Source organism: Globicephala melas, chromosome 1 (assembly GCF_963455315.2).
Source record: "Globicephala melas chromosome 1, mGloMel1.2, whole genome shotgun sequence".
In the NCBI taxonomy this organism is placed as follows: Eukaryota; Metazoa; Chordata; class Mammalia; order Artiodactyla; family Delphinidae; genus Globicephala; species Globicephala melas.
The window spans coordinates 23,052,144-23,078,421 of NC_083314.1; the positions used below are offsets into that span (position 1 = coordinate 23,052,144).

The window sequence follows — 26,278 nt, forward strand, 5'->3', positions numbered from 1 at the left end:
TTTTGTCTTTAGTGTATAGAAACACAACCGATTATTGTATGTTGGTTTCATATCCTGGCTTTACTGAATTCATTTACCAGTTCTTATAGTTTTTTGTAGAGTCTTTAGGGTCTTCTCTATATAAGATCATGTCATCTGCAAACAGAGATAATTTTACTTCTTCCTTTTGGATTTGACACCTTCTTTTTCCTTGCCTGACTGCTCTGGTTTGGACTTCCAGCACTATATTGTCACACTTGTCTTGTTCTTGATCTTTAGAGAAAAAGCTTTCACTCTTTCCCTGTTGAGTATGATGTTAGCTATGGGCTTGTTCTTTAGCTTCTTAAGGTAAAAACAGAAATTTATACCTTTTTAAAATGTATATAAGCATTTTCTTCTGATGTAAGTATTTAAAAATGTAAAAGTTTCCTCTATATACTTCTTTAGCTGCACCCCACAAATATTTATATTTGGTATATTTATTATCTTTCAATTTAAAATATTTGTGATTTTCCCTTGAGATTTTCTCCTTTTACTTATGAATTATTTAAAGTATGATGTTTCATTCCCAAATACTTGGATGTTTTCAGAGATCTTACTGTTTCAATTTCTGATTAAATTCTGTTGTGCTCAGAGAAATTCTGTACACTGTATATGATTTCAATCTTTCAAAATTTACTGACATGTGTTAATAGGCCAGCATATGATTTATGTTGACAAAGTCTAAGCACGTGCAAAGGTTATATATTCTGCAGTTTTGGGGTACACTGTTCTAAAAATATCAATTAGATATCATGATTGGTAGTGCTATTCTTTTTTTTTTTATTAATTTACTTTATTTTTGGCTGCATTGGGTCTTCATTGCTGCGTGTGGGCTTTCTCTAGTTGCAGTGAGCAGGGGCTACTCTTCATTGCGGTGCGCGGGCTTCTCATTGCGGTGGCTTCTCTTGTTGCAGAGCACGGGGTCTAAGCATGCGGGCTTCAGTAGTTGTGGCCTGCGGGTTCTAGAGCACAAGCTCAGTAGTTGTGGCACACGGGCTTAGTTGCTCTGTGCCACGTAGGATCTTCGCAGACCAGGGCTCGACCCCGTGTCCCCTGCATTGGCAGGCAGATTCGTAACCACTGTGCTACCAGGGAAGCCAAGTAGTGCTATTCTAATTCTCTATAGTTGTACTGATTTTTTTTTCCTGTTCTCAATTACTGGTAGAGAGTTGTTAAAATCTACAACTATAATTGTTGACCTGTATATTTCTTCCTTTAGTTGTCTTACTTTTTGCTTTAAGTATTTTGAACATCTGTTATTAGGGGCCTACTAATAAACATATATTAGGATTTGTTGTGTTCTTCTAATGAAGTGCTCTTTCAATCATTATCAAGTATCTCCTCTCTCTGGTAATACTCTTTGTCTTGAATTCTATTTTGTCTGATGTTAACATAGCCACTTCAACTTCCTATTGTTAATATCTGATTGGCATATCTTTTTCATTCTTTTGCTTTTAACCTGTCTGTGATTTTTAAAATTCAAGTACAACTCTTGAAGACAGCACATACAGTTGACCCTTTAACAACATGGGGATTAGGAGTGGTGATATCACCTGAGCAGTTGAAAATCTGTGTATAACTTTTAACTCAAGAGTATAACCCAAAACTTAACTACTAATAGCCTACTGTTGACTGCAAGCCTTACAGATAACATAAACGGCAATTAACATGTATTTTGTAAGTTATATGTACTATACACTGTATTCTTACAAAAAAGTAAGCTAGGGATAAAAAAAGTTATTAAGAAAATCATAAAGAAGAGAAATACATTTATAGTACTGTATATTTTTATCAATACCATAAGTTTACATCGTCTGTTTACAAGATGAATCATGTCTCAGTACCTACATCAATATTATCTTATATGATATTACAAAATGCTTTACATGTTGCGCATATTACTAAAACTAGATATCAAAAAAAAGAAAAGATAATGTGAAAAAGAAATTCATCTTTATTTACAGGTACAATGATTCATGCATTGATAATGAAGAAAAAGCAATACAAATTGCTTTATAGTAGTCTAGTGTAATCAATATGATGGCTTCATGGTAGCCTGGCATATACATTAATGAATGAATCATTATAAAAATTTTATGGCATACAGTTTTACTGTCATATTCATAATACAGTATTAAAACACTTTCATTTTTAAAAAATTGAGGTATAGTTGAATTACAATATTATATTAGTTTCAGGTATACAACACAGTGATTCAAAATTTTATAGCTTATACTTCATTTAAATTTATCACAAAATATTGGCTATATTCACTGTGCTGTACAACACATCCATGTAGCTTATTTATTTTATACTTAGTAGTTTGTACCTCTTAATCACTTACCCCTATCTTTCCCCTCCCCTACCCTGCTCCTCACTGGTAACCACTAGTTTGTTCTCCACATCTGTGAGTCTGTTTCTGTTTTATTAGCAACATAGGTTACTTCCATATCTTGGCTATTGTAAATAATGCTGCTGTGAACATTGGGTTGCATGTATCTTTTCAAATTAGAGTTTTCATCTTTCCTGGATGTACACCCAGGAATGGAATTGATGGATCATACGGTAGTTCTGTTTTTACTTTTTTGAGGCACCTCCATACTGCTTTCCACAGTGGATATACCAACTTACATTCCTGCCAGCAATGTACAAGCACTCCCTTTTCTCCACATCCTTACCAACATTTGTTAATGGTGGTCTTTCTGATGACAGTCATTCTGACAGGTGTGAGGTGATATCTCATTGTGGTTTTGATTTGCATTTCTCTGATGATTAGTGATGTTGGGTATCTTTTCATGTGCCTGTTGGCCATCTGTATGTCTTCTTTGGAAAAATATCTATTCAGGTCTTCTGCCCATTTTTTAAAATCAGGTAGTTTTTTCAATATTGAGTTGTATGAACTATTTATATATTTTGGATATTAATCCCTTATCAGTCATATCATTTGAAAATATTTTCTCCCATTCAGTAGGTTGTCTTTTCATTTTGCCAATGGTTTCCTTTGTTGTGCAAAAGCTTTTAAGTTTAATGAGGTCCCATTTGTTTATTTTTGCTTGTTTCCCTTGCCTTAGGAGACAGATCCAAAGAAATATGGCTACAATTTATAACAAACTGTGTCCTGCCTCTATTTTCTTTTCTTTTTTTTTGCAATATAAAATAAACAGTTTTATTTTTGATGTGTCTCCAGCCATCGATCAATGGCCATTTTCAGAGTCCTATTTGGTATAAGTACCACTGAAGGAAGAACAAGATTTGTCATGGGACTTGTACGTTTCTTTTTGCTGATCCAATTTTCCATTGTTTCCTTTTCGTATGAATAGCCATCTGATGCAATGACAGGATCTTTCATAAGCTCCTTAGTTATTGGACATATAAATTCATCAGGAATTCCAGAAGAAAGGGTTTTCATCTTTGTCCTGAGCTCTTCAATTTTCTGCAGAACTTTACTACGCAGCCCTAGAGATTCAATTTTCAAATCATCAGCTAGACTTTCTTTTGTAAGATTCAACAGTTCTCGCCCATCAATGTTATTTATTTTGAAAATACCAACAAGGTCTTTTAAATCTTGTGCACAAAGCCAGTTTGAGACATCGTCCTCTGACCAATCTTCAGTAAATTGCTTTGGTTGATCTTCTGCGATCCTTGCTTGGCAAGGTGTTTCCAGGTCAAACTGCCAGATATTCACTGTTTTGTCCATTGAACCAGTAGCAAGTAAAAGGATATTGGGTGCAAAGGCACAAGTTGTGACATACCTAGTGTGCTGAGTCAAGGTGTGAAGTATATTCTCAGTATTAGTATCATACACTATGACAGACTTATCCACTGATCTAAGGTATGGGTAAAGGAAATAACCCAAATTTTGATCTGGCAATCCTGACCACATGATGCCAGTCGAAAGAAGTGAAGACCTTGTTCTCCACCAGAAACTGGCAGTGAAGAAAAATCGCAGCAGGTAATTCCAAGATCGTGTGCTTTTTCACTATGCAGACACCTCATTTTATCATCCCACAGTGTTAAATCTCCACACGAGGAGCCAGTGACAAAGAGGTTTCCATTAGGAGAAAATGCACAGGCCACCAAGGAGCCATCCTTAACACTAGCACATCTATATAACTTGTATGACTGTGCATTCCACAAAACAACAGTTCCATCAGCTTCCCCTGATATCAAACAAGTGGAGGCTGGGGAAGACCGGCAAACCCTCACGGGGCTACCACTGGGCTGTTCCATCACTGCCAAAGTCTGTCTGTTTTGAGTATCCCATAAGACAGTGGTACCATCTGTTGAAAATAAAGCCAAAATATGCCCTGAAGCAGAGAAACAGCAGCGTGGACAGCAGAGGTGTGAAACTTCAATGGAGAGTGTGGCAATTCACTGAAGTCACTCAGGGAGTACAGGCGAATTGGTTTGTCCAAGGAGCAAGTGGCCAAGAGGGAAGAGGAGAAGGCACAGCAGTTGACATCATCATCATGATCCGCTAACGTGTGAATTAGTTTCACCATGTTCTTTATTTGAAGTAAAATATCCTGGTGTGGGCGTCCACCTAAACCTCAGCCGTCAAGCCAAACACTCAATTTCCGGTCATATCCCGGATCAACTCGCCAGTGTGAACACATGCATACCCATCTAATGCAAGGCAAACCCAAGATGTGCCAAGAATCCTCCAACATAAAGCTCGAGACCTACTCCCACCGTGCCCACGTGGGGACCAAGGATTTGCCCAACTCTTGAGAGCCAACCAGGCCTGAGCGAACCGAGCGACCCGCGGCAGGAGCACGGCCGGCGGGGAGCAGGGCCTTCCGAGTGCGGGGACCGGCGCTCGGGTTGTGGGGGAGGGGTGGAAGCCAGCTGGGGCTTTCACGCCCCGCCGTGAGGCGTCGCCCGGCTCCCAGACCAAGGCCGCAAAACCATGCATCGCTCTGGTCAAGATCTCAGCAGGTCCCTGTCGTGCGCTTAGAACCTGACGCCGAGAAACGGTGGGTTTAGACACCTTGAGCAGGGAAGCTCGGCGGGCTGACCCCAGTCAAGGTCCTCCGCCTGCCTCCGCCGCTGTTAAACTGGCCCATGGGCACTGCCCCTTTCACCTCAAAGACCCACGACACCTGGGATCAGCGCTCAGATGCCGGCAAGTGGTGCAGGGCACATGACACGCAGGTGAGGTGGGCCTGTTTTCTTTTTTTTTAAAGTAGTTTAATTTAATTTATTTAAAACTTCATTTTAAAAAATATTTATTTATTTTTGGATAGTTACAGAAGTCAAAGGATCTCGACTTTTTTTGGCTGTGCAGCATGTGGGATCCTAGTTCTGTGACCTGGAATCAAACCCGCACCGCCTGCACTGGAAGCATGGAGTCCTAACCACTAGACCACCAGGGAAGGCCCTGCCTATGTTTTCTTCTAGCAGCTTTTTGGTTTCTGGTCTTACATTTAAGTCTTTAAACCATTTTGAGTTTATTTCCGTATGTGGTGTGAGAAAATGTTCTAATTTCATTCTTTTACATGTAGCCATCCAGTTTTCCCAGCACCACTTATTGAAGAAACTCACTTATTGAAGAAACTGTCTTTTCTCCACTGTATATTCTTGCCTCCTTTGTTGTAGATTAATCGACCATAAGTGTGTCAGTTTACTTCTGGGCTCTCTAGTCTGTTCCATTAATCTATGTGTCTGTTTTTTTGCCAGTACCATACTGCTGTGATTACTGTAGCTTTGTAGTATACTCTGAAATCAGGGAGTGTGATACCTCTGTTCTGTTCTTCTTTCTCAAGATTGTTTTGGCTATTCAGGGTCTTTTGTGTTTCCATACAAATTTTAAAATGATTTGTTCTAGTTCTGTGAAAAATGCCATTCGTATTTTGATAGGGATGGATTGACTCTCTAGATTATCTTGGGTAGTATCGTCATTTTAACAATATTAATTCTTCCAATCCAAGAACATGGTATATCTTTCCATCTGTTTGTCTCATCTTTGATTTCTTTCATCAGCGTCTTATAGTTTTTGGAGTACATGTCTTTACCTCCTAGGTTAGATTTATTCCTAGGTATTTTATCCTTTTTGATACAATTGTAAATGGGATTGTTTCATTAATTTCTCTAATAGTTCAGTGTCAATGTATAGAAATGCAAGAGATTTCTGTATGTTAATTTTGTATCCTGTAACTTTACTGAATTCACTGATGAGCTCTAGTAGTTTTTTGGTGGTGTCTTCAGGATTTTCTATATATTGTATCATGTCATCTGTAGACAGTGACACAGCGACACTTTCCAATTTGGGTTATATTATTTCTTTTTCTTGTCTGATTGCTGTGGCCAGGACTTCCAATATTATGTTGAATAGAACTGGCAAGAGTGGGCACCTTTGTCTTGTCCCTGATCTTAGAGAAAATGCTTTCAGCTTTCTATTGTTGAATATGATGTTAGTTGTGGGCTTATCATATATGGCATTTATTATGAAGTACGTTCCCTCTATACCCACTTTGTGAAGAGTTTTTATCATAAATGAATGAATTTTGTCAAAAGCTTTTTCTGTATCTATGTAGATGACTGTATGATTTTTTATTCTTTAATTTATTAATGTGGTGTATCACGTTGATTAATTTGTGGTTATTGAACCGTCCTTGCATCAACTGGGATAAATCCCACTTGATTATGATGTATTATCCTTTTAATGTATTGTTAGATTTGATTGTTAATATTTTGTTGAGGATTTTTACATCTATGTTCATTAGTGATATTGGCCTGTAATTTTCTATTTTTGTGGTATCTTTCTCTGGTTTTGGTATCTGGGTGATGGTGGCCTTGTAGAATGAGTCTTGAAGTCTTCTTTTCTCTGCAATTTTTTGGAATAGTTTGAGAAGGATAGGTGTTAACTCTTCTCTAAATGTTTGGCAGAATTCACATATAAAGTCATCTAGTCCTGAACTTTTGTCTGTTGGGAGTTTTGGGGTGTTTTTTTGTTTTGTTTTGCTTTAAATTACTGACTCAATTTCATCACTGGTAACTGGTCTGTTCATATTTCCTATTTCTTCCTGGTTTGGTCTTGGGAGATTGTACAGTTCTAGGAATTTGTCCATTTTTTTCTAGGTTGTCCATTTTTGGGGCATAGAGTTGTTTGTAGTATTCTTTTATGATCCTCCAGTGTCAGTTCTGACTTCTCCTTCTTGTTGGCCCTCTTTTTTTCTGGGCGAGTTTGACTAAAGGTTTATCAATTTTGTTTATCTTTTCAAAGAACCAGCTCTTAGTTTCATTAATATTTTCTTTTTTAAGTCTCTATTCCATTTATTTCTGCTCTGGCCTTTATGATTTCTTTCCTTCTAATACCTTTGGATTTTGTTTGTTCTTTTTAAGTTCCTTTAGGTGTAAGGTTAGGTTGTTTATTTGAGATTTTTCTTGTTTCCTGAGGTTGGTTAGCATCGCTATAAACTTCTCTCTTAGAACTGCTTTTGCTACGACCCATAGATTTTGGATTGTTATATTTTTGTTTTCACTTGTCTCCAGGTATCTTCTGATTTCTTCTTTGGTTTCTTCAGTGATCCACTGGTTGTCCTTGCTCCATGGGGTGAACCCCTACAATCGTAATTATTCTCATTTGTGGGTTGCCCACCCTGGGGGTATGTATAATGATTATAAAGCAACTCCACCCCTCTTACCCATCTCACTGTGATTCTTTCTGGTAGTTTCCAGTCTTTCTCATCAACAGTTGTTCTGTAAATAGTTGTAATTCTGGTGTGCCCATGAGAGGAGGTGAGCTCAGGGTCTTCCTTCAATACAAGTCTTTTTTTTTTTTTAATTGACGTATAGTTGATTTACAATGTTGTGTTAGTTTCTACTGTACAGGAAAGTGATTCAGTTATACATATATATTTTTATATATATATATACATTCTTTCTTATATTCTTTGCCATTATGGTTTACAACAGATATTGAATATAGTTCCTAGTGCTGTACAGTAGGACCTTGTTGTTTATCCACTCTATATATAATAGTTTGCATCTGCTAATCCCAAACTCCCAATCCATCCTTCCCTCAACCCCATCCCCTTGGCAACCACAAATCTGATTTCTATGTCTGTGAGTCTGCTACTGTTTTGTAGATAGGTTCATTTGTGTCATACTTTAGATTCCACATATAAGTGATATCATATGGTATTTGTCTTTCTCTTTCTGACTTCCCTCACTTAGTATGGTAATCTCTAAGTCCATCCATGTTGCTGCAAATGGCATTATTTCATTCTTTTTTATTGCTGTGTAGTAGTCCATTGTATATATGTACCACATCTTCTTTATCCATTCATCTGTTGACGGACATTTAGGTTGTTTCCTTGGCTATTGTGAATAGTGCTGCTATGAACATAGGGGTGAATGTATCTTTTTGAATTATAGTTTCGTCCAGATATATGCCCTGGAGTGGGATTGTTGGATCATATGGCAACTCTACTTTTAGTTTTCTGAGGAACCTCCATATTGTTTTCCATAGTGGCTGCACCAACTTACACTCCCACCAACAGTGTAGGAACGTTCCCCTTTCTCCACACCCTCTACAGCATTTGTTATTTGTAGATTTTTTAATGATGGCCATTCTGACTGGGATGAGGTGGTACCTCATTGTACTTTTGATTTGCATTTCTCTAATAATTAGCAATGTTGAGCATCTTTTGATGTGCCTGTTGGTCATCTGGATGTCTTCTTTGGAGAAATGTCTATTTAGGTCTTCTACCCATTTTTCTATTGGGTTGTTTGTTTTTTTGTTGTTGAGTTGTATGGGCTGTTTGAATATTTTGGAAATTAAGCCCTTGTAGGTCACATCATTTGCAAATATTTTCTCCCATTCTGTAGGTTGTCTTTTTGTTTTGTTTATGGTTTCCTTTGCTGTATAAAAGCTTGTAAGTTTGATGAGGTCCCATTTGCTTATTTTTGCTTTTGTTTCTATTGCCTTGGCAGACTGATTCAATACAAGTCCTGCACACAATATTCCACATGATGAATAATACTTAGGTCATGATGATGATGACACAAATACATCTCATACAGTTCTTGCCGTGCAGTGATTAGATTTTCAGAGGAAGACACTCACACACCTACGCAATAGATAAGTTTATTAACTGTATGGAATGATGATTAGTTACTATTCACTAAGTGGAAATGAATCATCATAAAGGTCTTCATCCTCACCATTTTCATGTTGAGTAGGCTGAGGAGAAGAAGGAAGAGAAGTTGCTCTTGCTGTCTCAGGGGTGGCAGAGGTGGAAGAGGTGGAGGAGGTGGAAGGGGAGGGAAGACAGTCAGGCACACTTACTGTGAATTTATGGAAATACATCATAATTTCTACTTGACTTTTTGCTTTTTCATTTCTCTAAAAATGTTTCTATATGGTACCAATCCTTCTTCCACTATTTGCTTTAGTTTAAGTGACCCTATCATAGAAGGGTCTATGCTATAAAAAAAAGCAAAAGCAGTCTTGAAAATTGAAAGTCTTCTCCCCAACTGTCTAATGTCAATTTGTTTTCTGACACTGCATCTTCTATGTCTTCTTCTTTATTGGCTGGCACTGATTCAGAAGCACTCATCTCCATCAAGTTGTGTTGTTAATTCCTCTGGTGTGGTGTCTATTAGCTCTTGAAAATATCCGTGTCTTGAAGCCCTTTACCTCCAACCTCTTTTTTTTTCCTCCACCTCTACAATCTCTTTCCTTTACTGGCTCTTTCAGGCTTTTTCTATAACAACAGTGACATCTTCAGTGATATAATCCTTCCAGATTTTCATGATGTTTTCTCTATTAGAGTTCTCTTCCATAGCATTGACAATCCTTTCCATAGAGTACCATGTGTAATGAGCCTTAAAGGCACTTAAGGCTACAGGCTGAATTATAGATGTTGTGTCTGGGAGTAAGTAGACCACTTCAATGCCTTTGGAGTCAAACTCATGGGGTTCTGGGTAGCCAGGGGCATTGTCCAATATCAAAAGAACTTTAAAAGGCAGTTCCTTACTGCCAAGGTACTTCCGGACTTCAGGGACAAACCATCAATGGAACTGATCCAGAAAAAGAATTTTTGTTGCCCAGGTCTTCTTGCTGTACAACCAAAAGACGGGCCAGCTGGTGTTTATTTTTTCCCTTCAAGGGTCCAAGGTTAGCAGCTTTTTTTAATTTAGTTAAATTTTTTATTGAAGTATAGTTGATATACAATGTTGTGCCAATCTCTGCTGTACAGCAAAGTGACATAGACATTCTTTTTTTTAATATATATTCTTTTCCATTATGGTTTATCACAGTTCCCTGTGCTATACAGTAGGACCTTGTTGTTTATGGCTGGCAGCTTTATACATAAGGGCAGTCTTGATCATAAACCCAACTGCATTTGCAAAACAGTAGTTAGCCTATCTCTTTCTGCTTTATTTTTTTATTTTTTAAGTTTTTGGCTGCGTTGGGTCTTTGTTGCTGCACGAGGGCTTTCTCTAGTTGCAGCAAGTGGGGGCTATTCTTCATTGCGGTGCATGGGCTTCTTACTGCGGTGGCTTCTCTCGTTGTGGAGCACAGGCTCTAGGTGCACGGGCTTCACGAGTTGCAGCATGCGGGCTCCGTGGTTGTGGCTCGTGGGCTCTAGAGTGCAGGCTCAGTAGTTGTAGCACACGGGCTTAGCTGCTCTGTGGCATGTGGGATCTTCCTGGACCAGGGATCAAACCTGTGTGCCCTGTATTGGCAGGCAAGTTCTTAACCACTGCTCCACCAGGGAAGTCCACCCTTTCTGCTTTAAATCCTAGTGCTTGCTTTACTTCCTTACTAACAAGGCTTTTTTGTTTTGTTTTGTTTTACCAGAATAGGGCACTTATGTCTGCATTAAAAACCTGTTCAGGTAGATATCTTTTTTCCTCCATGACTTTCTTAATGGCATCTGGGAAGCTGTTTGCTGCCTCTCGGTTGGCAGAAGCTGCTTCTCCTGTGATCCTGACATTTTTTAAGCCAAACCTCTTTTTAAAATTATCAAACCATCCTTTGCTGGCATTAAATTCTCCAGCTTTAGATCTTTCACTCCCTTTTGCTCTGTCGTCATATAAATGACTGCTTTTTCTCAAATCATATCGGAGTCCATAGGTATGCCTTTCTTATATCAATCTTGCACCCACATAAAAGCTGTATTTTCATTATGAGGTAAAAAGATATTTCAAAAAAATGCTAGGTATTCATGCCTGCTGGCATAGGTGCAGCTATAGCTTCACCAATTTTCCTTTTCTTTTTTTTTTTTACAATGGTCCTTACACTGTATTCATTTATTTATCTTGAAATAGTGGGCAATCACAGATGAAGACCTCAATCTACAGTACATATCAAGCAATTCAACTTTTTCTTGTAATGTCATGACTTTTCTCTGCTTCTTAGGAGCAATTCTAGCATCACTATGGCACTTCATATGGGCTCCATGGTTTATGGTCTTCCACTAAACACAATGAAAAATACTTGAGAACTGCAAGAGATCACTTTTTACAACGATATGCAATTTACTGGAGATGAACTGATCACATGGAAATGATTACTGTCACACAGCATTTTTAGCAGATACTCACAACACTTGAGCTCACTGCAACAGCATTGGGAGGTTGCTACAAAATTTTTACAGTAGTACAGTGTATACTACAGTTAGTTTTATGAAGCTATGATTTAATATGGCATCTTTATGTTTGCTTACATTTCTCTCAATGGCAAATGTATGGACTGTGTTTGTGGAAGTAAGTTTTGATAAATTTTACTACCATAAAATATGGTAGTAAATGATAAAATAGACTATGTCTACATATATCTTGTGCATTCATGACATATCTTTTTAATTTTTTTCAATATTTCACGGCTAAGCAATTCATCTGCAAGTTCTTTCAAGTTGTCACAAATTTCCAAAAAAATTTCCAGTGTGTTATTGAAAAAAAAAATCCACATATAAATGGACTCACACAATTCAAACCTGTCAAACCCATGTTGTTCAATGGTCAACTGTAGTTGAGTTTGACTTCCTTTAAAAAAAAAAAAAAATCCAGTCTGATAAGCTCTACAGTGTAGTGTTTAGTTCATTGACATTTAATGTAATTTTAAAAGGGCTAGATATAAGTCTACCATCTTGCTATTTATTTTCTACTCCTCTGTTCTTTCTTTCCTGTCATCTTTTCACTTAACTGAGTATTTGTTAGTTTGTCAAATTTAATTCCTCTACTGGCTTTTTAGGTATACCTCTTAACACTTTTTTAAAAGTAATTCCTTCAACTGGACAGCCAAATGCAAAAGAAGAAACTAGACCACTACCTCACATCATATACAAAAATCAACTCAAAATGGACTAAAGACCTGAAAGCAAGACCTCAAACAATAAAACTCCTAGAAATAAGCATATGCAGTATGCTCTGTAACATTGATCTTAGCAATATCTTTCTGGATATGTCTCCTCAGGCAAGGGAAACAAAAGCAAAATTGAACAAATGGGATTATATAAAACTAAAAAGTTTCTGCACAGCAAAGGAAAGCATCAGCAAAATGAAGAAACAAATGGAAGATATTTGCAAATCATATATCCATTAATTGGCTAATATCCCAAATATATAAAGAACTCATACAACTCAACAACAAAAAGACACACAACCCAATAAAAAAATGGGCAGCAGAGCTGAATAGGTGATTTTCTAAAGAAGACATATAGATGGCCAACAGGCACATGAAAAGATATTCATCGTTAATTGTTAGGAAAATGCAAATCAAAACCACAATGACTCACTATCAAAACAAAACAAAACAAACCCCAAAACAACCCAATCAAAAAACAGGCAGAGGACTTCCCTGGCGCAGTGGTTAAGAGTCCACCTGCCAATGCAGGGGACACGGGTTCGAGCCCTGGTCCAGGAGGATCCCACATGCCATGGAGCAGCTGGGCCTGTGAGCCACAACTACTAAGCCTGCGCTCTAGAGCCCTTGAGCCACAACCACTGAGCCTGTGTGCCACAACTACTGAAGACCGCATGCCTAGAACCCATGCTCCGCAACAAGAGAAGGCACCACAATGAGAAGCCCGCACACTGCAACGAAGAGTAACCCCCACTCGCCGCAACTAGAGAAAGTCCATGTGCAGCAGCAAAGACCCAACTCAGCCAAAATAAATAAATAAATGAATGAATGAATAAATTAATTAATAAATTAAAAAAAATAGGCAAGTGATCTAAATAGACATTTCTCCAAGGAAGACATCCAGATGGCCAACAGGCACATGAAAAGATGCTCAACACTGCTAATTATTAGAGAAATGCAAATCAAAACTATAATGAGGTATCATCTCACACGGGTCAGAATTGCCATCATCAAAAGTCTACAATAAAAAATGCTGGAGAGGGTGTGGAGAAAAGGGAACCCTCATACATTATTGGTGGGAATGTAAATTGGTGTAGCCACTATGGAAAACAGTCTGGAGGTTCCTTTAAAAACAAAAAATAGAGTTATCATATGTTCCAGCAACCCCACTCCTGGGTATATATCCAGAAAAGATGAAAACTAATTCGAAAAGATAATGCACCCCAATGTTCATAACAGCATTATTTACAATAGCCAGGACATGGAAACAACCCAAGTGCCCAGCAACAGATGATTACTTTAAGAAGATGTGAGATTTTATATATATGTATAAAACACACAGGAATATTACTCAACCATAAAAAAGAGTAAAATATTTACAACAACATGGATGGACCTAGAGAATATCATAGTAAGTGAAGTAAGTCAGAGAAAAATAAATATTATATGATATTACTTATATGTGGAATCTAAAAAGTAATACAAATGAATCTATATACCATACAGAAACAGACTCATAGACACAGAAAACAAACTTATAGTTACCAAAAGGGAAAGGGAGGTGTGGGGGGTATAAATTAGGAGTATGGGATTAACAAAACTACACATAAAATAGATAAGCAAAAAGAATTTACTGTACAGCACAGGGAATTATATTCAATATCTTATAATAACCTATAATGGAAAATAATCTGAAAAAATATGTATAATTAAATTACTTTCCTATACAGCTGAAACTAACACAATATTGTAAATGAACTGTACTTCAATTAAAAAAAAACCACAGTGAGATATCACCTCACATCTGTTAGACTGGCTATTATCAAAAAGGCAAGAAATAACAAGGGTTGGCAAGGACAGGAGAAAAGGAAACCCTCATACACTGTTGGTGGGAATGTAAGTTGGTGCAGCTACTATGAGAAACAGTGTGGCGATTCCCCCCCAAATTAAGACTAGAACTACCACATGATCTACCTATCCCACTTCTGTGTATTCATCCAAAGAATACAAAAACACTAATTCAAAAAGATATATGCAACCCTATGTTCATAGCAACATTATTTAGAATAGCCAAGATATGAAAACAACCTAAGTGCCTATCAATGAATGAATGGATAAAGATATGCTACACACGGGCTTCCCTGGTGGCGCAGTGGTTGAGAGTCCGCCTGCCGATGCAGGGGACACAGGTTCGTGCCCCGGTCCAGGAAGATCCCACATGCCACGGAGTGGCTGGGCCCGTGAGCCATGGTTGCTGAGCCTGCGTGTCCAGAGCCTGTGCTCCGCAACGGGAGAGGCCACAACAGTGAGCGGCCCGCATACCACAAAAAAAAAAAAAAAAAAAGATATGCCACACACACAGACGCACACACGCACTGGAATACTACTCCACGGTAAAAAAAAGAGTAGTGATTACCAGAGGGGAAGGGGTGGGACAGGGGAGGGTGAAACGGGTAAAGGGGATCAACTGTACGGTGAGAGACAGAAACTAAACTTTTGGTGGTGAGCATGCTGTAATGTAAAGAGAAGATGAAATATAACGTATACATGAAACTTATGTTATAAACCAACGTTACCTCAATAAAAGATTTTTTTAAAGTAATTCCTTTACTAGTTCTCAAAGTACGGCCCCACTCCAGCAGCATCAACACCACTTGGAAACTTCTTGAAATGCAAATTCTCAGGCCCTACCCCTGACCTTCTGAATCAGAAACTCTGGAGTGGAGGCCAGTAATCTGTCTTTTTAAAGCCCTCCAGGTGATCTGACGCACACTAAGGTTTCTGAACCTCAATATTCTAGGGATTATAATATTCACTCCTTACTTATTACACTCTACTTCAGTTAATACTGTATACTCTCACTACAAATTTAAGAAACAAACACAACAGTTCCATTTTACACATGTATTTACTATTTCTGGTGCTGTTACTCTGTAGTCAAGGTTCCATCTGGTATCATATCCCTTCAATCTGAAAAGTTCATTTGACATAGCATCTAGTGTTCTTTTCCCGTAAGAAGTCAGCTGCTGTTTGTATCACTGTTCCTCATATAATGTTGTTTTTCTAATGAATGCTTTCAAGATTTGCTCTGTATTTTTTCTGTATTGTGTCTAATTATGGGTTATGTATACACGTGGGTTATATGCCTTGGGGTTTAGAGTACTGTGGATCTGTACTTTTTTTTTTTTAAATCAAGTTTGGGAAAGGTGGCCAAAATGGCGGAGTAGGAAGTCCTTGCGCTCACCTCTTCCCATCGGCACACCAAAATTACAATATTTACAGAGCAACTATTGATGAGAAAGACCAGAAGACAAGCAAAAATGATCTTCTACAACTAAAGATGCAAAGGAACCACGACTGGACAGGTAGGAGGGGCAGAGACACAGTATAGTCAAGAACAATACCTCCACAAAGGGGAGGATAATAACAATTGTAGAGGTTCTCCCCAAGGAGCAAGGGATCTGAACCCCACGTGGGGCTCTCCAAACTGGAAGTCCTGCACTAGGACGACAAACACCAGAATACCTTCCTTTGAAGGCCAGCAGGGCTTACATTCGGGAGAGCCAGAGGGCTATGGGAAATAGACTCCATCCTTAAAGGGTGCACACAAAATCTTACAAATTCTAGGACGCAGAGCAGAAGCAGTAATTCAAAAGGCACCTCGGTTAGACCCACCTGCTGATCTTGGAGAGCCTCCCTGAGAGGCAGGAGCCAAGTGGAGCTTACCGGGGGGAAAGAGACACTTGTGGCAGCCATTTCTGGGAGCTTGTTCAACCACGAGGACACTGGTGCTGGCAAGCGCCATTTTTTAATCCTCCCTCTAGCTTATTAGGGCTGGGACTCGGCCCCGCCCAGCAGCCTGTCTACACCAGTAATGGGACACCTCAGGCCAAGCAGCTGGCTGGGCGGGGACACAGCCCCACCCACCAGCTGGCCTGGCTGGGAGCCCCTGAGCCCATAGCCGCTTCAGGACCTGGACTTATCCACCAGAGGGCCCAGGACCGGCCACTGACACCAACGAGCCTCACTAGTCCCAGGTCCCCAGGGCCCTGCACCAGAGACCCTGGGACCTGGTTTTGCTCACAGGTGAGCCAGCATTAGCCCCAGGATCAGCCTCACCCATCACTGGGCAGGCACCAGCCACTGGGTCCTGGCCCAGCACAACAGAGACCAACGCACTAACTCAGGGAGTTCCAGGGCCCTGCAGCCAGAGACTTTGGGACTGGCTCCACCCACCAGTGAGCCGGCACTAGCCCCAGGACCCGGGCTCACCCACCAGTGGGTGGGTACCAGCCTGGGACCCCCTGGGCCTCAGCCCTGCCCACCAGTGGGCAGACACCAGGCCTGCGGCTAGAGAACCCAGGACCCAGCTCTGCCTACAAGGGGGCCGGCACCAGCGCAGGGATCTGATCCCCTGAGCCCTGTCCCACCCACCACTGGGTGGACAGCAGCCCCAGGACCACCACAGACCTACAGCCTGCTGTGTCTGGATGCAGCCCACAGACCAGCAGGCCAGCACTAGCTCCAAGACCCACTGAGCCCTAGTCCCACCCACCAGCAGGCTAATGCCAGCTCTGGGACACCTTGGGCCCCTCAGCTAGCCGCCCCAGGAACTGCTCCTGTCCACCAGTGATGGGACACTAGCCCAGGGAATAGCGGGGGCTCTGGCCTGCCAACCAGCAGGCTGACAGCAGGCCACCAGACATATTGGGCCCCTCAGCCAGCAGCCTCAGGACCCAGCTCCACTAACCAGCAGGCTGATAACCAGCTTTGGGATATCCCAGGCCCCTACAGACAGCCATGCCAGGAACTAGCGCACCCACCAGCACTAGATCTGGGACCCCAGCCTGCAACCACACACCCCGAGCCCAGCTCCACCCACCAGTGGGCCAGTACTAGTCCCAGGAACCCCCCACTCACTCCTGCAGCCGGCCACCTTGTGCCCCAGCCCACAGACGGAAGCCTTCCACGAGGCAGGGCCTAGCAACCAACCTGAAGGAGGGCCAGCCACACCTATCAGACTGCCCACAGTAGTCAGGCCACCACAACAGAAGGACCCAGGCAGCCCACACAGGGGGCACTCCTAGAGCACATAGCTCTGGTGACCAGAGGGGAGTGCGCTGCTGGGAAGCACAGGAGGTCTCCCACAAGAGGCCACTTCTCCAAGGTCGGCAAATGTAATGGATGCAAGTCAAATCATTATCACCTACACTTTACAGTGTGTATGTCAACTATATCTCGAAAAAACTGAAAGAAAAAATCAAGTCTTTTTTTTCCCACATGCCATTGTGCCTTTCTTCTCCTTTTAAGAACACTAATTACATGTATGTTATTTGCATAATATTGTCCCACAGGTCTCTGAGGCTCTATTAATGTTTTTTCCATTTTTTCCTCCATGCTTTCACAATGGATCATTTATACTGATTTATTCTGAAGTTCACTTACCCTTGGTTTTGCTGTTTCCAATATGCTTTTAAGCCCATTCAGAATTTTTCTTTTCAGACACTATACTTTTCAATTTTAAATGTGTTTTATCTAAGTAATTTCCATCTATCTACTGTGATATCCCCATTAATTATGACCATATTTACATTTAAGTTCTTGAACATGTTTTATAACAGATATTTTGAAACTAATTCCAGTATCTGAGTCATCCCAGCATCTATTTTCTATTGATTGCTTTTGGTCTTTACTACAGAACCTGTTTTTATGTTTCTTCATAGGTTTAATAATTTTTTATTGTATGCTGACACCTCCTCTAAACCAAAGAGAAACCTTCAAAAGCTCTAGTAGTTGATTCCTACAAACTTTTCTCATATCTTGACATATCCAGTCCCACCTATTCTGCATTGTGACATGAGTACCTACTTACTGACACTGTAAAATTTTCAGTCTTATCAAATAATACTGCCAATCCTTAAATGCTGTAGCACTTAACTTTTAAGGATTTCCTAATTGGGTCTACGTGTCACTCTATTCACGCCAGCATTTCTCTGATTAGTAGTTATATTGTAGACTTTGTACTTATTTATATGGGGTTTTTAGAACTAATATATTTTTTCAGGAATGCTATCTCTCCCTCACTCTATCTCCACCCCCACTCCCAGACTAATTTTGTAAAGAGAGAGACCATATATATCATCTGTAACTTCTATACATGGTAGGTTATGACTAAATGCATTCTTCTCTTTTCCAAATGCATTTTATATGCATGATACAGTCTCTTCCTTATTATCTACCTTTCCTTTCATTACCCATTTTTACAATATAATGGAAACATGTACCACTTTTATATCCAGAAAATAATAATATAAATATGTAATTCAATGTTCCCTTTCCTCCAGAAAATATTCTGATTAATCCAACCATTTTTCAAACTCTTCCAGTACTATTACTACCCTACCTACCCACTTAACATCTTGTCATTTCTTGTATTATATAAATTGTAATTTTAGATCACCAAATTATTAAGGATTAACTTAAACTTGAGGTTTTGGTGGTAATTTCCCTCAGTGTTGTAACTGGAGTGAACACATAGAATCACCACCTACAAATTGACAGAATTTACATCTTTACAAAACTACCTACTGAATAATTTAGTTTTATTCAGTCATTAGAAATGGAGTACTTCTAAACTCAAAGATCACAAGAACAATGGTGTTTGTGAACTAACCAGATAAAAATGGTTAGAAAAGAAAATCAATGAGTGGAAGCAAAAACAGAATTCAAAATGTTTAAAATTTAAACATTATACTTATTTTAAATTTCATCTTTGTGGCAGTTTGCTTTAGTTTATGTTGTGGCCGACATTGCTTTGAAAAGGTACACTTTTATCCAATTTGTTTAAAAAACAGACTTCACAGATTAAGAAACAGTAACCTCTACAGAATATTGCTATAGAATTATAGTTTAAGCTTTCTAATATAAAAGCCATTTGTCTAATAAACATTATCTTGGTGAAAAACTGCAAGTCAAAATAGTAATAAGCTTATCTTCACCTACCTGTAACTTTGGTTCCAATAACCAGGGGCAAAGGAATTTCGTCTGGGAGATCCTTGAACTGTGAAACATCCGCAACTTTCCTTTGCTGTAAGAGCCTTATTTTCTGCCGTTTCTGTTTTAATGCTGATCTCTCTTCCTCAAAAAATGCAGAAGAACATCTAGAATAAATTATAAAAATCATATAAACTGATAACTGTCCTATATAAAAACTTCAAGTCAGACCATTCATCTCACTACTCCCTTTATTCTTCTCATTCTTTTAAGTACTATATTTAAAAATGGGTTCTTAGCAATAATAATTTTCTCTTCAAAGTAAATTACCTTTATATCTTTTTAAGAACAGGACCTTGCAAAACTGAAAGATACATAAGCAAGTCTAGATTATTCCTTCCTCAAAGGAGAAGGATTTGTTCACCATCCTTTGACAAAACTGCACCTGGATCCCAGGTCTCCTCTTAAGAACAATGTTCAGTTTCAATACTCTATTCAAAAGAACATGATATTTTCCCTGTGACCCAGTGAACCTATCTGTACAGGAATTAAAGATGAGACTTGCCACCGTGTAAACTTTTAATCATATTTCCTGTCTTGAAGTATGAATACTGAATATACTCTTACCTTTAGGGCCTGTCATATTTCTATTTTCAAATTCTAGGATGAACCAAAGGTATTTAAACAAAGTTTTCAGGCCACGAAATATACATCCATGTCACTACAGTCAAGATAATGAACATACAAAGACATTAATCAGCCCCCTAAAGTTTCCTTGTGCCACTTTACTATCCTTCCTTTGCTTCCTCTCATTTCTATACTCCTACTTCTCAAGCAATCACTAAGTTGCTTTCTGTATTAAGTTTATATCTTCTAATGTTTTATATAAATGGAATCATCTAGTATATACTCTTTCTTCAGGCTTCTTTCATTCAGCATAATTATTCTAAGATTTGTCCATATTGGTGTATGTATCAGTGGTTCATTTCTTTTTATTGTGACACATCCTATTCTATGGATATAGCACCATTTGTTTATCCATTCACCTGTTAGTGGACTTATGGGTTATTTCCAGGTTTTGGCTCTTACGACAAAGTTGATATGATCATCTGTGTGTGGGCTTCTGTACAAACATATGCTTTCATTTCTCTTGATTAAAGTAGTGGAAGGGCTGTGTCATATGGTCAATGTGTGTTTAACACTTTAAGAAATCAAAGAATCCAAATATCACCAAAGAAGATATACAATTAGCAAATAAGCATATGAAAAGATGCTCCACACTATATGCCACCAGGGAAATGCAAATTAAATATCACTACACACTTATTAAATTGCTAAAATCTGGAACACGGACAACTTCAAATGCTGGTGAGGATGTGGAACAACAGGAATTCATTCATTTCTAGTGGAATGCAAAATGGAAGACAGTTTGGTAGTTTCTTACAAAACTAAATATACTCTTACCATAAAATCCAACAATCATGCTCCTTGGTTTTTACTCAAATGAGTTGAAAACTTACATCCACACAAAAATCTGCATAGATGTTTACAGAATCTTTATTCATAATTGCTAAAACTTGGAATCAACTAATCTTCAGTAGGTAAATGAATAAACAAACTGGTACATCCAGAGAATGGAGTATTATTCAGTACCAAAAAGAATGAGCTATCAAATCATGAAAAGACACGGAGGAACCTGAATGCATATTACCAAGTGAAAGAAGCCAATCTGAAAAGGTTACATTCTGTGTGATCCCAATACATGACATTCTGGAAAATGCAAAGCTATGAAGACAATAAAAATATCAGTGGTTGCCAGCAGTTGTGGGGACGCAGAGAGGGGTGAATTGGTAGAACACAGAGGATTTTTAGGGCAATGAAAATACTCTGTAAAATATAATAATGATAGATATATGTCACTAAACATTTGTCAAAACCCACAGAAGGTATAATACCAAGAGTGAACTCTAATGGAAACTATGGACTTTGGGTGGTTATGATGTGTTGGTGCAGGCTCATCAGCTGTCACAAATGTACCACTCTGATGGAGGACACTGATAGTGGAGGAGGCTATGTATGTGGGCGGGGGGGGGGGCAGTAAACCGGAAATCTCTGTATCTTCCTCTCAATTTTGTTGTAAACCTAAAACGACTCTTAAAAAATTAAGTCTTTTAAAAAAGAAAGAAAGGAACTGCCAAACAGTTTTTTCAAAGTGGTTATACAATTTTATATTCCCATCAGCGGTGTACAGGAGTTCAAGTTTCCCCATAGCCTCACCAACACGTGGTAGGCTTGGTCTAGTAAATTTTCAACACTGGTTTTAATTGGCGTTTTTCTAATGACTAATTATGTTGAATATCCTCTCATTGGTTTATCTGATATTCTTATATCATTGGTGAATCATCTGTTCAAATCGTTTGCCAATTTGTTAAATGGGCTGTTTGATTTTTTTTTTTCAGCTGTGCCGTGCAGCATGAGGATTCTAGTTCCCCAACCAGGGATCAAACCCGTGCCCCCTGCAGTGGAAGCATGGAGCCCTAATCACTGGACCACCAGGAAATTCCCGTTTCTTTTTTTTTTTGGCAGTACGCCGGCCTCTCACTGTTGTGGCCTCTCCCATTGCAGAGCACAGGCTCCGGACGCGCAGGCTCAGAGGCCACGGCTCATGGGCCCAGCCACTCCACGGCATGTGGGATCTTCCTGGACCGGGGCATGAACCCGTGTCACCTGCATCAGCAGGCGGACTCTCAACCACTGCGCCACCAGGGAAGCCCCCGTTTGATTCTTAATACTGAATTTTCAGAGTTCTTCATACATTCTGGATATAATATACACTTTCAGCAATCAAATTTTATTTAAATAGTATTTTTGCATAGTTAATACATTCATAGGCTTCTAATTTAAAAGGTTCAAAAGGCACTGAAAACTCTAATACCTCTGTCCCTCGGTTTCCTGTCTTCCAGAGGATCATGACTGTAAGTTTTCTACATGTCCTTCATTGATACTTTAGGAATACACAAGCAAAAACTGCTTATGTTCCCTTCTTATTTTCCCCAAATAGCTACAATATGCTCTGTTGTGTATTTTGCTTTCTTAAAGTATCTTAGCAATCACTTCTATATCAGTACATTAGAAAACTCCTCTGTTTTTTGGTGGGTTTTTTTGGCCACACCACACAGCATGCGGGATGCTGGTTCCCCGACTAGGGATTGAACCTGCGACCGCTGCAATGGAAGCGCAGGGTCTTAACCCCTGGACCTCCAGGGAAGTCCAACTTCCTCTGATTTTAAGTTAAATGATTTCAGAGTTTTCTACTATTTTGAGGTACCATACTTTAATTAATCATTCCTCTATTTATGGACACTTAGGTTTTTGCCAATCTTTTGCTTCTACGAATACTACTGTACGTGTCATTTTACCCATGTACAAGTATTTCTGTGATCTAAATTCGCAAAAGTACTAGGTTACAGGGTATGGAAATTTGAAAATTTGACAGATATTACCAAATTGCCCTCCACAGAGGTTATATAAATTTAATCTCTCACCACCAATAGTGACTTTTTCACCACACCATTGCCAAACCCAACATATTAAAACTTTATGAACTCCATTGATCTGATAGTTAAAAACAGTATTCTGATTTTATATTTGATTTTATATTTCTCACTATGAGTAAGATTGAACTGTTTTCATCTGTTCAGAAGAGCCATTTCTTTTTCCTTTCTTATGTACTGTCATATAAACAGACACTTTTATTATAGGTTATTTGACTTTTTTAATTGATTCATACATAGTTCTTCATATATTTGGAAATTAGTCCTTTGTTGTAAGAATTATAAATATTTCTGTTATTGTCTTTTGACTTTGTTTATGGATTTTCTGTAGGGGGGCAATGCAAAATGTTGTCATTTTTATGAAGTCAAATTTATCGATATTTTCTTTTATGGTTCCTAGCTTTGGGGCCTGTTAGAAAGATCTTCTCCAATTCAAGATTAAGCAAAACTCTCCTACAGGTTCCCCTAGTGGTTTTACTGTTTCATTTTAAAAATGTGAATCTCTGATCCTTTTCAAATGTTTCCTGGTATAAAGTATGAGATATGAAACCAACTTGTGTTTTCTTAGATTGCTTCAGAGTGGTCTCAGTATCCATTAAATAAGTAATTTAACCCCTCTCTCCCTATGTGCTTGAGATGCAACCACTGTTATCATGTATTAAATTCCTATAGACATCTTTGATTCTATCTGGACTTTCTCTCTCTTTTTTTTTTTTTAGTTTTAATTTTATTGGAGTATAGTTTATTTACAATGTGGTGTTAGTTTCATGGGCTTTCTCTCCTTTTTTTTTTTCCTCTCCTTTTTAATTCATCTTTCTATGCATGTACCACTACAACACCATTTTGATTATGATCACATTATATCTATTTTAATAGGTGATAATACATACTACATATGTATGTATGATACTACATAGTCTCCCTTTATTACCTTGCTTCTTCAGAATTTTCCTGGATCTTCCTGCTTGATTTCTCTTCTTATATGTGAATTTTAGAATTAATTGATCTAGTTTAAAGTTAAAAAAAAGGGGGGGGCTACTGATATTTTTATTGGGACTGATTTTAGAATGCTGAGCATCCTAATCCAAGATCATCTATGTCTTCCCATTTCCTCATTTGTATCCTGCACATTTCCTGTTAAGCTCCTTCTTGGTATTTTACTTTACTTTTTCTTTAGGATATTTGGAAAAGTACATTGTATCAATAATTTGTAGTGTACCTCAACTTCCTCAGAGAAAAGAAAAACTATAAACTTTTGTTGAAAATAAAGACTTCATTTCAACTATTAATTTACCTTGATGAAGTAAAGGACTATAAAATTCAACAATGTTATGGTAACATAAGAAAGGATAAATTAATAAGAGAAATATTATGATTTTATGAAATATATTTTATGAAATATTATATTAGAAATATTATGACAAACAAACTGCAGAATTATAACTAAACAATAAAATAAGGTGTGACTAATATCTCATTCTGACAATAATCAGAAACAGTGTGGCTTAATTTACTCAAACATGTAAAGTCACAGCAAAAAGCCCCCAAATGGCCTAAAGTAATTAACAAAGACCATAAATTACCTGTATGAAACACACTAACGTATCACATTTTGATTTGTTCTTATAAATGAGGGAGATATTTAAAACATCAGCAGCAATGTCATCTTTCCATACAATGGGATAAAATAAAATATTACCAGTTCAATGAAAAGTTCTCCTTGAATTTCATTACTATCTACAGAAATCAGGAAAACTAAATTCCATACCTACTTGTCCAAGTCACTTTATAATTCCAAGTCTTCTCTGAATTTCCCCACAAACTGAAAAAGTCTTACACATGCTTTTACTAGGCAGACAGACATGAGACTAATGATGTAGTATATTGCAAAATTTCTCTCAAAAGTAATATAAGGTTTTCTGATGTGTTAAGAAAGCAAGATAACACTAGAAAAGGAAAAGCAGTTTAACACGAAAAGTAATTCTCAGGAAGTAACATATTGGATACATTCACTTGATTTGTTTCTACATAGAGTAAAACATGCATTTGTGGAAAGGCTCTTGAGGTGATAAAAAGAGTTTTACAAAAGGTAATAACAATGTATGCGGGGAGAGAGGGGGAAGATGGCAGAAGGGTAAGACTCAGAGATCACCTTCCTCCCCAAAGATACATCAGAAATACATCTACATGTGGAATAACTCCTACAGAACACCTACTGAACGCTGGCAGAAGACCTCAGACCTCACAAAAGGCAAGAAACTCCCCCACGAACCTGGGTAGGACAAAAGAAAAAAGAATAAACAGAGACAAAAGAATAGGGACGGGACCTGCACCAGTGGGAGGGAGCCGTGAAGAAGGAAAGGTTTCCACACACTAGAAGCCCCTTTGCGGGTGGAGACTGCGGGTGGCGGAAGAAGGGAGCTCCGGGGCCGCAGAGGAGAGCGCAGCCACAGGGGTGCGGAGGTCAAAGCGGAGAGATTCCCGCACAGAGGATCGGTGCCAACCAGCACTCACCAGCCCGAGAGGCTTGTCTGCTCACCCGCCGGGGCAGGCGGGGCTGGGAGCTGAGGCTCGGGCTTCGGTAGGAGCCCAGGTAGAGGACTGGCTGCGTGAACACAGCCTGAAGGGGCTAGTGTGCCACGGCTAGCCGGGAGGGAGTCCGGGAATGGAGCTGCCAAAGAGGCAAGAGACTTTTTCTTTCTTCTTTGTTTCCTGGTGCGCGAGGAGAGGGGATTAAGAGCGCTGCTTAAAGGAGTTCCAGACACGGGCGCGAGCCGCGGCTAACAGCGCGGACCCCAGAGACGGGCATGAGACGCTAAGGCTGCTGCTGCCGCCACCAAGAAGCCTGTGTGCGAGCACAGGTCACTATCCACACCTCCCGTCCGGGGAGCCTGTGCAGCCCACCTCTGCCAGGGTCCCGGGATCCAGGGACAAGTTCCCCGGGAGAACGCACGGTGCGCCTCAGGCTGGTGCAACGTCACGCTGGCCTCTGCAGCCGCAGGCTCGTCCCGCACCCCGTACCCCTCCCTGCCTGCAGCCTGAGTGAGCCAGAGCCCCCGAATCAGCGGCTCCTTTAACCCCGTCCTGTCTGAGCAAAGAACAGACGCCCTCCGGCGACCTACATGCAGAGGCGGGGCCAAATCCAAAGCTGAGCCCCGGGAGCTGTGCGAACAAAGAAGAGAAAGGGAAATCCCTCCCAGCAGCCTCAGGAGGAACACATTAAATCTCCACAGTCAACTTGATGTACCTGCATCTGTGGAATACCTGAATAGACAACCAATCATAACAAATTGAGGGGGTGGACTTTGAGAGCAAGATTTATTATTTTTTCCCCTTTTCCTCTTTTTGTGAGTGTGTATGCTTCTGTGTGAGATTCTGTCTGTATAGCTTTGCT

General features: G+C 39.4%; 2 protein-coding genes across 2 annotated transcripts in view; both read right to left on the minus strand.

The window, feature by feature from the left end:
• The window catches only part of LIN9 (lin-9 DREAM MuvB core complex component), a 109,729-nt gene that overhangs the window by 56,876 nt on the left and 26,575 nt on the right, over positions 1 to 26,278 (minus strand). The window contains exon 7 of the mRNA XM_030868465.2: positions 19,340 to 19,497. Coding sequence (XP_030724325.1) covers positions 19,340 to 19,497 — 158 coding nt within the window. The remainder of the gene's footprint in view (positions 1 to 19,339; positions 19,498 to 26,278) is intronic.
• Positions 3,188 to 4,523, minus strand: LOC132593503 (WD repeat, SAM and U-box domain-containing protein 1-like). Its single transcript, XM_060285244.1, is given in 3 exon segments — positions 3,188 to 3,666; positions 3,942 to 4,349; positions 4,352 to 4,523. Coding segments are annotated over 3 exon segments (1,059 nt in total).